Source organism: Sciurus carolinensis, chromosome 9 (assembly GCF_902686445.1).
Source record: "Sciurus carolinensis chromosome 9, mSciCar1.2, whole genome shotgun sequence".
In the NCBI taxonomy this organism is placed as follows: Eukaryota; Metazoa; Chordata; class Mammalia; order Rodentia; family Sciuridae; genus Sciurus; species Sciurus carolinensis.
Window position 1 is genome coordinate 57,257,065 of NC_062221.1, and position 13,012 is coordinate 57,270,076.

Sequence of the window (13,012 nt, forward strand, 5' to 3'; positions counted from 1 at the left end):
AGATTTTGTGATTCAAGAATTCACTCTGGTGCAGGCTTGACTCGTTCCTGCAGGAATATTTATTTGATTGGCCTTTCTGTACCTGTTCCTTGCAGGTACTCAGATAAGGGGCTTTGTCCCTTGCCCTTCTACCTGGTGTGAAAGCCACACCACTGTTCTGGTGGTCAGGCTCCTTGGGCAGGGATTCTTGGAAACTGACCTGGAGCTGCTGGTACTGGGGCCTCAGGCTGTCTTCAGCAAGACTGACTTCACCCCTGCCTGCTAGCCAGGCCCCGAATCTGGACGTGACCCTTTCTAGTCTCAGCTCACTTCCTTCCTCTTCAGTGCTGTGTCTGGCACTAACCATCTTGTCCTTCTTAACCTTAAAGTAGGTGTGGTCTGTACCCACCTGAAGGAGGGCCTTATTCTGGGAAGTGTGTAGGGAGGACTCTCTCTTTCCAGAACTTCTTTTCCTCATTTATATCGGAGTCCATCTAGGCCTCAACTTGGGTTCCAGGGAAAACAGTATCTGCTCTGGGACTCTGAAGAGAGAATCTGAACTCAGAGAAATCTTGGCTGCTGAGTGGCTACCAAGTGAAGACTCCTTTAGCTCTCTTCTGCTGAATCAGATCTAAAAGGAATTAACGAAAGTCCTTGAAAGATTAACATTGGCTTCCAAGAGAAAAGTGAGAGCAATTTTTGGAGAAGTAATTGATTTGACCACTAATTGACCATCAGGGAAGGATGTGTCTCACTCATTGTTTTACTATCCTTTGTCCAGTTTACATACGGCCCTCCAAGTTCATTCACCTGTGTCAAATATAGCAACTCCAAAATTATGTTCAAAGCTCCAAATTGACCTCCAAACCACAGTGAATTAAAAGATGAATCCTTGGTGAGGGGAATGAAGAGAGGATGACTAAAAGATATAGGGGTGCAGTTGGACATGAAAAATAACCTCCAGTTGGGTGCGGTGGTACTCACCTGTAATTTCAGCAGCTCAGGAGGCTGAGGCAGAAGGATTGCAAGTTCTAAGCCAACCTTAGCAACAGCGAGTTGCCAAGGAACTCAGTGAGACCTTGTTTCTAAATAAAACACAAAATAAGGCTGGGGATGTGGTTCAGTGGGTAGAGTGCCCCTGAATTAAATCCCTGGTACCAAAAAAAAAAAAAACAAAAAACTTCCAATGTTCCATAGCACAGTAGGATGATATCGTTGACCACAATTTATTGTATATTTTAAAATAGTTATTAAAGAGGGTTTTGAATGTTTGTAACACAAAGAAATGATAAATGAGATTGCCCTGATCTGATTGTTGCATATTGTGTAGTTACATTGAAATGCCTCACTGTACTCCATAAATATGTATTATGTGTCCTTAGAAAGATGAAAATGGAAGGGGAGTAAATATTCTTTATTTTTTCCACCAAATTCAAAAGTCATTTCTGAACAATTAAATAATTTTTGAGAATCTGGGCCTTAGAATGTGATATCCAGCAATGTCCTTACTCATTATTCATTCAACCAACATTTTTTGAGCATCTACTACATGTAAGGCAACATTCCAGATGTTGGGGAATCCCTGTGGTCTTTTATGTTTTTTAATCAACACCATAAAATTTACTTGAAAACTAAGTTGACAGATCAGAGTGAAGCATACTTTGTCTTTGTATCCTCACAGCCTATAAGTGTCTAGCACGCACGGGTTACCCAATGGACAGATGTTGGACAAACAGAATTTTATTTAACTCTTATGGTTCACCATGATTGTCAAATTCCTTTAATAGAAAATTCTTTTGCCCTGAAAAGTTAGACTTCTGGATAAACCATTTTATGTCAATGACACATTATTTGTATACTAGGTATTCCAAATATATACATTCACTGGAAAGTATATTTGTGGCTGTAAGGGGAACATATTTGAACTATTTTTTATATATAAAGTTGTCATTACAATGGAAATGAAAATATATGGAAACATTCTGACCACAAATAATTAAACTAAAGGCCCATGGCTACAAGAAACAGGAGTTCAGATGCAACTGTGATTCTGAGACATCTCTAAGACCCCTTGCTTTCCTTGACTCTCTTCTGTACATCTTTGTATTTTTCTGATCATGTGATAGAAAATTAGACAAAGTAATTGAATGCAGATATGATTCATAATTATTCCGTGTCTACCATGAAATGCACATTTAATGTCCAGGGCAGTTTTCTCTAACTTCCAAAGAAGAGAACCAAGCTTTCTCATTTTATTGCTTTACTGAAAAGATCATAGTCAAAAGTCAAGATAGAATCTTCTCCATTCTTTCCTTCTTCCTTTTACCTTAGTGAGAAGAAGGTCTTTGATACAATAGAATGAAAGAACAGAAATTTTGATAGGATAATAATGGATGACAGTCATGCAATGGGAAAGGGTCGGTGTTAGCAGGAGGAAGGTTTATTTGCTTGTAGATACTCCACTCAGAAAGCTGAATTAGAGCCCTGAAGTTAGAACAGTAGGGCAGAAGAGATTACAGAGGGGACAACAGAGAGAAGAGCAGGAAAAGGAAGGGAAAATTTTGGACATGCATCCTAGGTGGCCTCTCAGTAGACTGATGTGAAACTTGATGGAACAGTACAGGAGAGCTTTGCTCTGTCCTCTGAAGGCCACGAGTCTGACATTTAACCACAGTAAGACTTTGACAATGCATAGGGCCTTCATTCCCTCCTAGGCATCTCATGAAAAACCAAGTTGTTGAGTTGAGCATATCTTTCTAAAACCACCTTGGGAACCTAATCTGACCTTGTGGAAGATACACGTCCACAGTAGTGGCTGTCACCAAGAACATTGTTAAGACAGTCTTCCTGTCACAGGACATAGAAGGCTCTGGGTTAGAATGGTCACCTGACTGATTGCTGTTCACGGACATGGGCTATGTGATGATAATTCACCTCTATAGTGCAGGACCTGGCACCTAGTGAAGCCAGAATTGAAGACAGGCAGTTAGTGTAGACTAGGGAATCAGGTTAAATCGAGAAAATGGAGGCCATCTGCATCTGGAAAGTTGGAGACCGCCCCTGGGAGAATGCAATGTCAAAGACCTTGGGAGCCCATTGATTACCAAATTTACCTGCCCTTACCATCCTTTTCAAAAGACTTCAGGCAAGGAGTTGCTAATTAATGCCCCCTGGGACCTTATCTGTCTAAATCACTCCATTTGGCCCTTCTCCCCTGCCCATCTGCTTCTCATCTTTTTGCTGTCTCACTTGCATCTCCTGGGCCTAGTCACATAGGCAGGAAGAAAAGAGATAAAGGGGAAGGAACAAGAGAACAAAATCTATAAAAAGGGTGAGATTTGCTCATCCCATGGATTCCGGCCTTTTGGTCCTCTTCTTCCACCGAGAGAAGCCTGTTCTACTTTTCTTTAATAAAGCTTCTTACTTTCTACTTTACACTTGCCTCAGCATGCTTCTCTGGTGTTATACTTCAACATCTGAGGAATCAGGACTCGCCAAGGTAATTTGGGAGTAACTAGTAGCTGAGAATTCAGAGATTTGTTTTGTTTTGAATGAATAAATGAATACAACTGTCCTTTCCCACAGGTAATGTTGCTAAGCCTTGCCTCTTAAGAAAAAGGAGAAGGAAGCTATGTTTATCCTGGATCAAATATTCTGGAAATGCAGAAAATGGTTTTTGAGAACTTTCTAATTTTTCTCAAACATGCCCTTGTTTAATCACATGGACCATGATATTGCCATTCCCTTGGTAGTATAGAAATAGTATAGTATAGTATAGAAATTTTTCTGATATAATTGTCTCAAAGATCAGGTCACATACTCAAAAATAAGCACAGAGTTTTATAGTGATAAGGGTTCAAGAGTGAGAAGATTATGGAAATCCAGTTTTTGGACTGTGACAGACAAAAGGACCTGTAAGGCATGGATATAGTTTTGACAGTGTCCTGGTCAATGACAGGCATATAGGCCTCACAAAATGGGGCAGTAGCTTGAAAAACAGCTATGGCTGCAGTGAGGAGAGGAGGGAAGGGGAGGCAGGGATTCCTATACACCATGCCTGTGCATGCAGGGGTGGGTGGTAGAGGTGGGCTGAGAGCCTGTGATATTTTCTTTTGCTCCAAAGGGTGCACACTTATTGTTCCTTTGTGGCTATGTTTTGGAAATGGGATTGTTGGATTAGTTTACTTTGCCTTCTGTTTTGCCTTCTGATCCTTAGTTGCTTTATTTTTTCAAAAGATAGTGTTAGCCCCTACTTCCATTATAGAATTGCCATAGCTTTAGAAAGGTACCAAGTTTTTTGTAAGATGAGGAAACAATTAGGCACTGTGGTAGAGTTTCCAAAGGTGGTCACCACCAATTCCTTCCCTCCCTGTATGCACCAGCCAATTCTTTATCAAGAGGGAGCTTATTTCCCATTACCTGAATAAACCTGGCCCTGGGATTGTTTCACCAATAGAGTAGACAGGAGTGATGTTCTGGATTTCTTACTCTACCCTTAAGAAGTCCAGAAGCTTCCATTTCCTTCCTTTTGGAATGCACCTTTTTGGAAACCAATCACCATACAGCAAGGAAGCCTAAGCGGCTAAGTGCAGAACCACCCACAAGAAAACCAGAAGAGTGAGAAGGGCATCATGGAAGTTCACCAAAGGCAGAGGCAGTGCAGAGAAGGAAAGACCAAGATCGTTCATATCCAAAGTCACAATCTATCCCATGAAAACAGATCACTGTTTTGATAGAAATGGTGTGTGTCATCAGCCAGACACATGGTAGTTAGCTGGTTCCCCACAGACTCATGCCCGATCAAGGGTCCAGTGTGGCTCTCTGCTGGTGGCATTGGGCATCAGCAGTGGAGCTGGAAAATGCACCCTTGTGGTGCTCCACCCAGCATTGCTTCTAACCAGGATTCATTTTAAAGATCATATGGCCTGTCGTCCTGAAGTAGCTGGCCTGGTATAGCAGTGCGATCATTCTGGAACACTCAATTATAGAAGCCATTGGGGACAGCACCTCACGGGGCTGGGATGATGTTCTACTGAACGTTGCAAATGTTCTGAATCAGCAGCCAAGACGAAGTGCTGCTTTTTCCCAGTTCCAAGGATTAAGGGATAGAAAAAGGAATGGCAGATTCATGATTATCCCTAATGGTATACTAGTGATTCTTCATCCCTTCCTGTTGCTACAGCTTTGAGCTCTGCTGTTGTTGAGAGTTTGGTTCCCAAGGAAAGAATGTGTCTGCTGGGGGAGGAAATCATGGTTCCTCCGAACTGAAAATTGAGATTATTACCTGGGCATTTCCAATGAATGAATCATGGATTGAATTATTGTGCTGGCTCAGGATAGTGGGACATTTAAGATTCTTAGTTATGGGACAGTCAGGTGGTCCCTAGTCACTAAATGCCAATAGAAACTTCTAGTCATTGGCCTACGCCTCCAACTCTCAAAATTCCACTTAGACACAGGCAACTGCCTGTGGTTGAGAATCACTTTTTATTAGTGTATCATTTTAAAGTGACAGTTTTCATTGTTATAAAATGATACTTTTTATAAACTATTTTCTATTGAGTCAAATAGCAAATTAGGGGCAAGGTTTCTTTTGTATTAACTGCTCTATTTTCTAGCAGGGGAGTTTGTTTTAAATCATTTGATGTATTTAAACTATGATCAAGAACTTTAAAAAATTGACCAAAACGAGGCCAGTAGCTTTAAAGATGGCTAGATTGGCAATCTCTAAATCGTGGATTCCACAGCATCAGTGCTCTCTTGATAGACAGTAAGTTGCAACAGCATGTGTTTTTTGTCTTGGTAGAACTATTTGTATTAGAGAAAGTACTGCTATACAGTAGGATGAATTGCACTGGCCTCTGCATCGCAAGCTCAGGTCCTAAATTAAACTTAATTTGTGCCAATGGGGATTGCATCAGCTGGCTACATACACATGTGCATGCGCGCACACACACACACACACACACACACACACACACACACACACAACTCTGGTGATTCTTACTTTCTGTCTTGTTTTTCATCATATTGTTTATTGTAGCAACCACTGCAAAATACTTTTACAGAATTTGTTCTGGATGTGGGCAATACTTTGTCCTATATGCTCCTCTCAGCTTCAAGTATTTTCTGGAGGATCACCAGCCTTCTTACCTTGGCCTGTGGCTGCCACCTGAGATGGCTTCCATGACTCCTCTGAAGCTGGTTAAATCTGTTTTCTTATCTGGGGGTTGAATGCCTTAATTCAGAGATGAAAAGATTAACCCAAAGGATTAACAGTTTAAGGAAGTATCCCAAAGAACTTAGAAGTTCTTCCCAGTGTTAATGTTCAGTGGTTCTAGGTTTGATTTCTATCCTTCTTACTTTTTTCAGTACAAATCTTCAGTACAAATCTTCTTACTTTTTTCAGTACAAATCTTCAGTACAAATCTTTCCCCAGAGTTCTCCAACTATGTCTTATGCCCCAAGGAGACAGAGCCTGGCTCCAGGCACACCTGGCATACTGCCTTAGGAGCTTTCCTCCTCCATCCCATGGCCCCTATCCTGTCTCCTGTTCTCCAAGGAGTCAGGTTTCTAAGTATAAATCTTTTTGCAACTATCTATGGCTACCATCAGGTGGACCTTAGATTTGACATTTACTCTAATTCTTTGTTGAACAGGTAGATAAACTAAGGCAAAGAGGAAGGAAGTGACTTGCCCAAGGTCACAGAAGCAGATGACGGCAGGGCAGGAATATGGATTTTTATCTTCTGACTCTTGGTTAGTCCTCTTTCCACTGAGCAAGGTGCTTGGCCTCAGATGACACAGTCTCACAGGGTTGGTGTGCATCTCTAGAGATGACTTTCTGTACCATATTTTATTTGACAAGATTTTAAGTTGAACTTTTCTTTTAATTCTAAAATATCTACCCTGAGAGTCTGTGGATGCTATTGCATCATGAAATCCAGAAGTGTGCAGCATCCTCAGTGGTAACAGGGAGACCCTTATAGGGGACTGTGGCCTTAGTGTGACCCAGTGAACCTTTTGCTGAAAGGATATGGATTCTTAGAGTCTCTAATCCTTGAAGTCCAGAATGGCCATATTCAGTGAAAAGAAGGGAGAAATACACATTTAATTAGCATTTGTTGTGTTCTAAATGCTATACTGGACAGCATTATGGTTAAACTGAGGCTTTGGAGACAGTCATATAGGTTCAAGTCCCAGTTCAACTAGTTATTCACTATTGAATCTTGGGCAAGTTATCTGACCTCTCTACTTTAGCTTACCTACCTGTAAAATGAAGCTGCTGCAGTAATTTCTTACCTAAGGAAAGAAAGAAATATTTTCGGCTGGGGTCGTATTGCTAGAGCGCTTGCCTAGCATGTGTAAGGCACTGGGCTCAATTCTTAGTACCACATATAAATAAATAAAATAAAGGTCCATCAATAACTAAAAAAAATTTTTAAAAGGAAATAAGTATTTTACCTAAGTAAAGTAAAATAGGAGGAAATAATATATAAAGCACTTAAACTACTAAGTGCTATGTAGTGATTGCTGTTACTATGCAAACTAGAAATACATCTACATAAAACATCCACATGTATTTTACCAAAATGAAAAGATGCACATTATTTGTATCAGAATGGATACCTATGAAGAGATAAGGGAATTAACACCTCCCACAAAAAAACCAAACAAACAAAAACCAAGAAAAAAAAATCCAGCAAGTGATTGGAGGATCTATACATTTAATCACTATAGACATTGCTTCCTTAGTATCTTATTGCTAAGATAAATCAAGGTATCAAGGGTTCATGCAGTCAGTGGAACACTTGGAAGATGGTCTTTGATCTCTGGTATCAGAAGGGAGATTGGATTTTTAGGTTCTTCTCTTTTTACTTCCAAACTTCCGGTTCTGCAGGTGGTTCATAATTCACACTGTTTGGAGATCCTACTCAGATTCTGCCAACTACACCAAGCTTTTGCAGAGTGGAGTTGAGACATGTTTTCTGATTGCATGAAGCATTGTCTCTGCTTAGAATCTAGGTTCATGAACTTCTTGATCAAACTATACAGATATATGGCAAGAGTTCAGTTGTTTGTGTTTTTTTTTTTTTTTTTTTTTTTTTTTTTTTTGCGGTACTGGGGATTGAACTCAGGGCCTTGTGCTTCCGAGGCAAGCACTCTACCAAGTGAGCTATCTCCCCAGCCCAAGAGTTCAGTTGTGAGAAACTGATGTAAGACTTTAATGCCCCAAAATACTGGATTGGCTAAATAAATTGTGCCTATCCATATAACAATGTAGGCACCCTACATGATACTGCTATAGAATAATATTAATGACCTGGAAAAATATTAATGATATATTGTTATTAGTATGTCACAATGTGTATGTAGAATGTATATATGTATAATATGCACATATATATGCATGTACAGAAAAATTACATCATATTAATTATAGTATTTATGTATATACATGCATGTACAGAAAAATTGCATCATATTAATTATAGTCATTTTGGTTGGGGTATTATGGAAGATCTTACTTTTGTTTAATTTACCTATATTTTATAATTTTTCTATAATAACCCCATATGAATTTTTTAAAGGAAAATAATTTAATAAAAAGTAGCAGGTACCTATAAAAAAGGCAGTTTTTCTGTGTATGTAGTGCCCCTCTATAATCACCTTGGAAATCATCTTGTCTCCTCCTCCCTGGCTGATGCAAGGGCTTCTATCTTGGGGCACAGATGGTTGCTCTTTTGCATGGCCCCTACAGCAGAGATCCCAACACATTCTGGTTATTGGGTACATCCCAGAACAACTTCTGGCATAGAGCTGGTACGTAAATATATGTGAAATAAATAAATGGATGAATTGGTATGGGGTCTACATCTTGGATTTCAATAGAAGCTCTATTTATGGGCCAGATGAGTCCCAGGTTGCTGATCTGTACAATGTTAGTATCACTGTGGTTTAAGAAACCACCAATTATGTTTCTTAAATGGCAATATATCAGTCACAGGATGGGTAAGGGTGCAGAGGAAAATTTATTATTATTGCTCCTCATACTAGTAGTCTACATCTTCGCATCTCTTATTTCTCCTGGACTCCCTAAGGCATCATGGTTACCATAGCAGCCAGATACTGATGATGCCTCCAGGGGCAACAGGGTGAAATTGAGCCACCGCTCAAGATCTCACTTCTCCATGCCCTTTGCAGGCTAGGGTAGGGATGGTCTGATGCTCAGAATCTTGTCAGGCCCCTGTCCTGTCTTGGATCACTTAGACCCACAAACCCTGCCTCTGCAGCCTCAGTTCAGGGCCCTGAAACACCTCTTCGGAGACTCCCTCCTCTCCAAGCTCTGTCTCTTGGCGCCCTGCCTGGTTGCCTTGGAAACAGGTTCCTCTGCGGACAAAGGAGGGATCTGGGTCCTGCTTCTTCCCAGTCCTGTCGATGAGGATTTTTAGACCGTGGAGACTCCGCTGCCCTGCCCTGCATTTGCCCTCATTCTCTGTGTTCTCACTAAAGTGGAGCTTGCCCTCCCTTATCACTGACGAGGACATGTGTAAAAGTGTGACCACAGGTGAGTGGAAGAAAGTCTTCTATGAGAAGATGGAGGAGGCAAAGCCAGCTGACAGCTGGGACCTCATCATAGACCCCAACCTCAAGCACAATGTGCTGGCCCCTGGCTGGAAGCAGTACCTGGAACTGCATGCCTCAGGCAGGTGAGTAGCCCAGGAAGTAGGAGCCATGTAGGCAGCCTCCAAGTCTCTAGCCCTGGGGTACCTTCCAAGGAAAGATGAGGATGTGCAGAACTCAAGTGCTTAGCTTCGATCTCACTGTCAGGCTGGTGTAGACTGGAAGGCAGAGTGAGTCCTTGAAAGGGAGCTGGAAGCCTGGCTTTATTCCAGCTCTTCTACTGAACCATCACCTGTGTAATTTTTTTTTCCTCACAGTTCCCTCATCCAGAGAGTCAAGAGGCAGAATAGATTTATTAGTTCTAAACTTTGACATGTTGCACATTTTCAGATTTTAATATATATATTTTTAAAGAATAGTTGAAAACTGAGAGAAGGGGGACTTGAGATTGATGGTGAGTGTCAAGAGTTTTGTGCTCTTCTCCTGGGTCAGTTAATTTTAATCTATTTAACTCAGCTTGATTTGATTTAAAATATTGAACACATGCAGTGTTCTAGAAAGTGCTCTACTGTTAGTTCCATGGTCCTTGAGCACTTTGATTTCTTTCTTGGACTTCACCTTCCTCATTTGCAAAATGAAGCATTAGTCTAAATCTTTGCTTTGTGGTCCAGGGAGCATCATCTAGAACTTGCTAGATGCAGAATCTTGGGCTGCATTCTAGACCTAAATCAGAGCTTGCATTTTAACAAGTTTCTCTAGGTGCTTTGTATATATAATAATATCTGAGACAACCTTCTAGCACGCTTGTCCATGAGTCTTGTCCATAGTGTCAAGATATACCTTTGGGGCAGGAGATGGGGAGGCTGCATGGTTCAGCTTGGGGTCCAAGCAAGGCCTTCCTGCTTTGCTCGGTTCAGTCAATTCTATTGTATTCAATTCAAGAAATGTTACTGGGCACCTGTTATGTGCTGGACACTGGCTCAGTCCCCCACTGGCTTTGTGTACATGAATGGCTGTCTTAGGCTCTCTATCTCAGCATAAAACAAAGGATCATTTAGGTGATTTCTGAGACCCTTCCAGTTCTGACTTTTTAAATTCAAGTTTATTAATCTGTTATGAGAGGAGAAAATCGTCCCTAAATGATGTGCATATTACAAGAAGAGATGAAAATGAAAACACTAAGCTCCTAAATCAACAGATGGGAAGGGCGCCACTTGTCCAAGGTACTCAGGAGCTTCTTTTTTTTTTTTTAATTTATTTTTATTTTAAACAAATGGGATATATCTTGTTTCTCTGTACATGAAGTAGAGGCATACCATTTCTGTAATCATACATTTACATAGGGTAATAGTTTTTGATTCATTCTGTTATTTTTTTCCTTCCCCTCACCCCTCCCATCCCTCTAGGAGCTTCTTGAAGACATGAAAGACTTGGGAGACTGAGTGGGGGAGGGTGTAGGGCTCTCCCAGAATTGGCTTGTGATCTGTGACCCCCAGGTGGCCCCAGTTAGCCTGGGAAACTCTAGACCTTGGGGGTCACTCTGGGCACAGACTGCTTCTACTTCTAGGTTGTGCCATACATTAATTCTGGCACTGTTCTAGAGACAGATAGGTGATAATGGGGTCATTTTTTAAATTGATTTGGATCACAGACAGTGCTAATATAGGAATGTACAGATAGATTGTGCACTTCCTATCTAATGAGGGCTGTCCTTGCTATCAGACTTCTAGGAGGTTTGGGCAGGAAGGATCCACCTAGCGCACTTATTTTACATATGAGAAATGATACCCAGTGAGAAAGATCTGGGAGTAAGGCCTGAAGAAACCGGGACAGCAGAGGCTGAGACCTCTGTAAAACATCCAGGAGAGAGAGCTCAGGGGGATGCCATGTGGCATTCTGAGGAACCTGTTCTAGTCCCAGGCGTGCTCACAATGGGGCAGGCTGGGCAGCCTACTGGGGAAAGCAGATAAACCCAAGGGGCTGTCAACACTCCATCCCCATCTCCAGGCCCTGCTGACTCTCTATGTCCCTTTACCCTCTTCCTGGGTAGTTTCCGCTGGTTCCACACAGTCCTGTCTTTTTTTCCCTTCCCCTCCCTGAAGGTTCCACTGCTCCTGGTGCTGGCACACCTGGCAGTCACCCCATGTGGTTATTCTGTTCCACATGTACCTGGACCGAGCCCAACGCGCAGGCTCGGTGCGCATGCGTGTCTTCAAGCAGCTGTGCTATGAGTGCGGCACGGCGCACCTGGACGAGTCCAGCATGCTGGAGGAGAACATCGAGAGCCTGGTGGACAACCTCATCACCAGTCTGCGCGAGCAGTGCTACGGGGAGCACGGCGGCCAGTACCGCATCCACGTGGCCAGCCGCCAGGACCACCGACGACACCGGGGAGAGTTCTGTGAGGCCTGCCAGGAGGGCATCGTGCACTGGAAGCCCAGCGAGAAGCTGCTGGAGGAGGAGGCGACCACCTACACCTTCTCCCGGGCGCCCAGTCCCACCAAGCCTCAGGCCGAGGGGGGCTCGGGCTGCAACTTCTGCTCCATCCCCTGGTGCTTGTTTTGGGCCACGGTTCTCCTGTTGATCATCTACCTGCAGTTCTCCTTCCGCAGCTCTGTTTAAGCCTTGAAGGGTCAGAGGCTCGGGGCGGGGGCTGTCAGCTGTCAGCTGTCAGCTGGAGCGAGGAAGTGAGAAGAGAGCTAGCCTGGGAATGGGATCAAGTTCTAGCTCTGATGCTGTCCCTGTCTCAGTGGGGACTCTGGACAATTTACCCAGTTTTTCCATCTGGGCTAGATTGGGGGTCTTTCAAAGAGAGATCAAGTATCCCTAAATTCTGTGCAGGTGCCTTAGGGACTTTTGGATTTGGAAGGTGGACTGAGTGGATGGGTTTCCCACTGCTTGTCGAACAACCGCCCCCCCCCCCCCCCCCCCCCCCCCCCCGCAATTCTTACTTTCTCCTCTTGTTTCTATCAAAACAGCTGTACCTTAGATGGAATTTCTAAGTTACATAAGTTATTTGTATGAAAAAAAGGTTAACTGCTTTAAAAATGTTTGAAAATTACAGGACTAGATGATCTCAAAAGGCCTTTCCACAATCGTGAGCTTGACCTGGCTCTCTTGTTAGTTTTCCACCCCTGCCCCTCATTATCTCCACATTCTCTAGCTGCAGCATTAAATTAACCTCTGCCTACCGCAGAAGCCTCACTCACTCTGCCTCATGCACACAGTAGGGGTTTCTCTTTAAGGGAAGGAGGTTGGGGGCATTAGGCTGCTGCTTTGCTGCTGGGTCCACAGGGTTCCTTGCTTCTGACTCCCAGCTTCCAGCTTCTCTCCACTCAGGAGGATCCTGGAGGCTGCCTGGCTGAAAGATGGTGGTTGGGATAGAGCAAGACTTCCCCCTTAGGGCAAA

The 13,012-nt window shown here is 42.7% G+C and overlaps 1 protein-coding gene across 1 annotated transcript; it reads left to right on the forward strand.

Annotated features, from left to right (window-relative positions):
• Positions 1-9,417: 9,417 nt before the first annotated feature.
• Rtp1 (receptor transporter protein 1) lies at positions 9,418-12,225 on the forward strand. The gene is made up of 2 exons (XM_047565602.1): positions 9,418-9,689; positions 11,706-12,225. The coding sequence occupies exons 1-2, from the start codon at positions 9,418-9,420 to the stop codon at positions 12,223-12,225; spliced, it is 792 nt and encodes a 263-aa protein (XP_047421558.1).
• Positions 12,226-13,012: the final 787 nt, after the last annotated feature.

What these genes read in the sequence shown, in the direction of transcription:
- Rtp1 (XM_047565602.1), top strand. Translation starts at nt 9,418, where the DNA reads ATGAGGATTTTTAGACCGTGGAGACTCCGCTGCCCTGCCCTGCATTTG. An exon ending in GAACTGCATGCCTCAGGCAG is followed by an intron (nt 9,690 to 11,705) that starts GTGAGTAGCCCA and finishes CCCTCCCTGAAG; the next exon opens with GTTCCACTGCTCCTGGTGCT.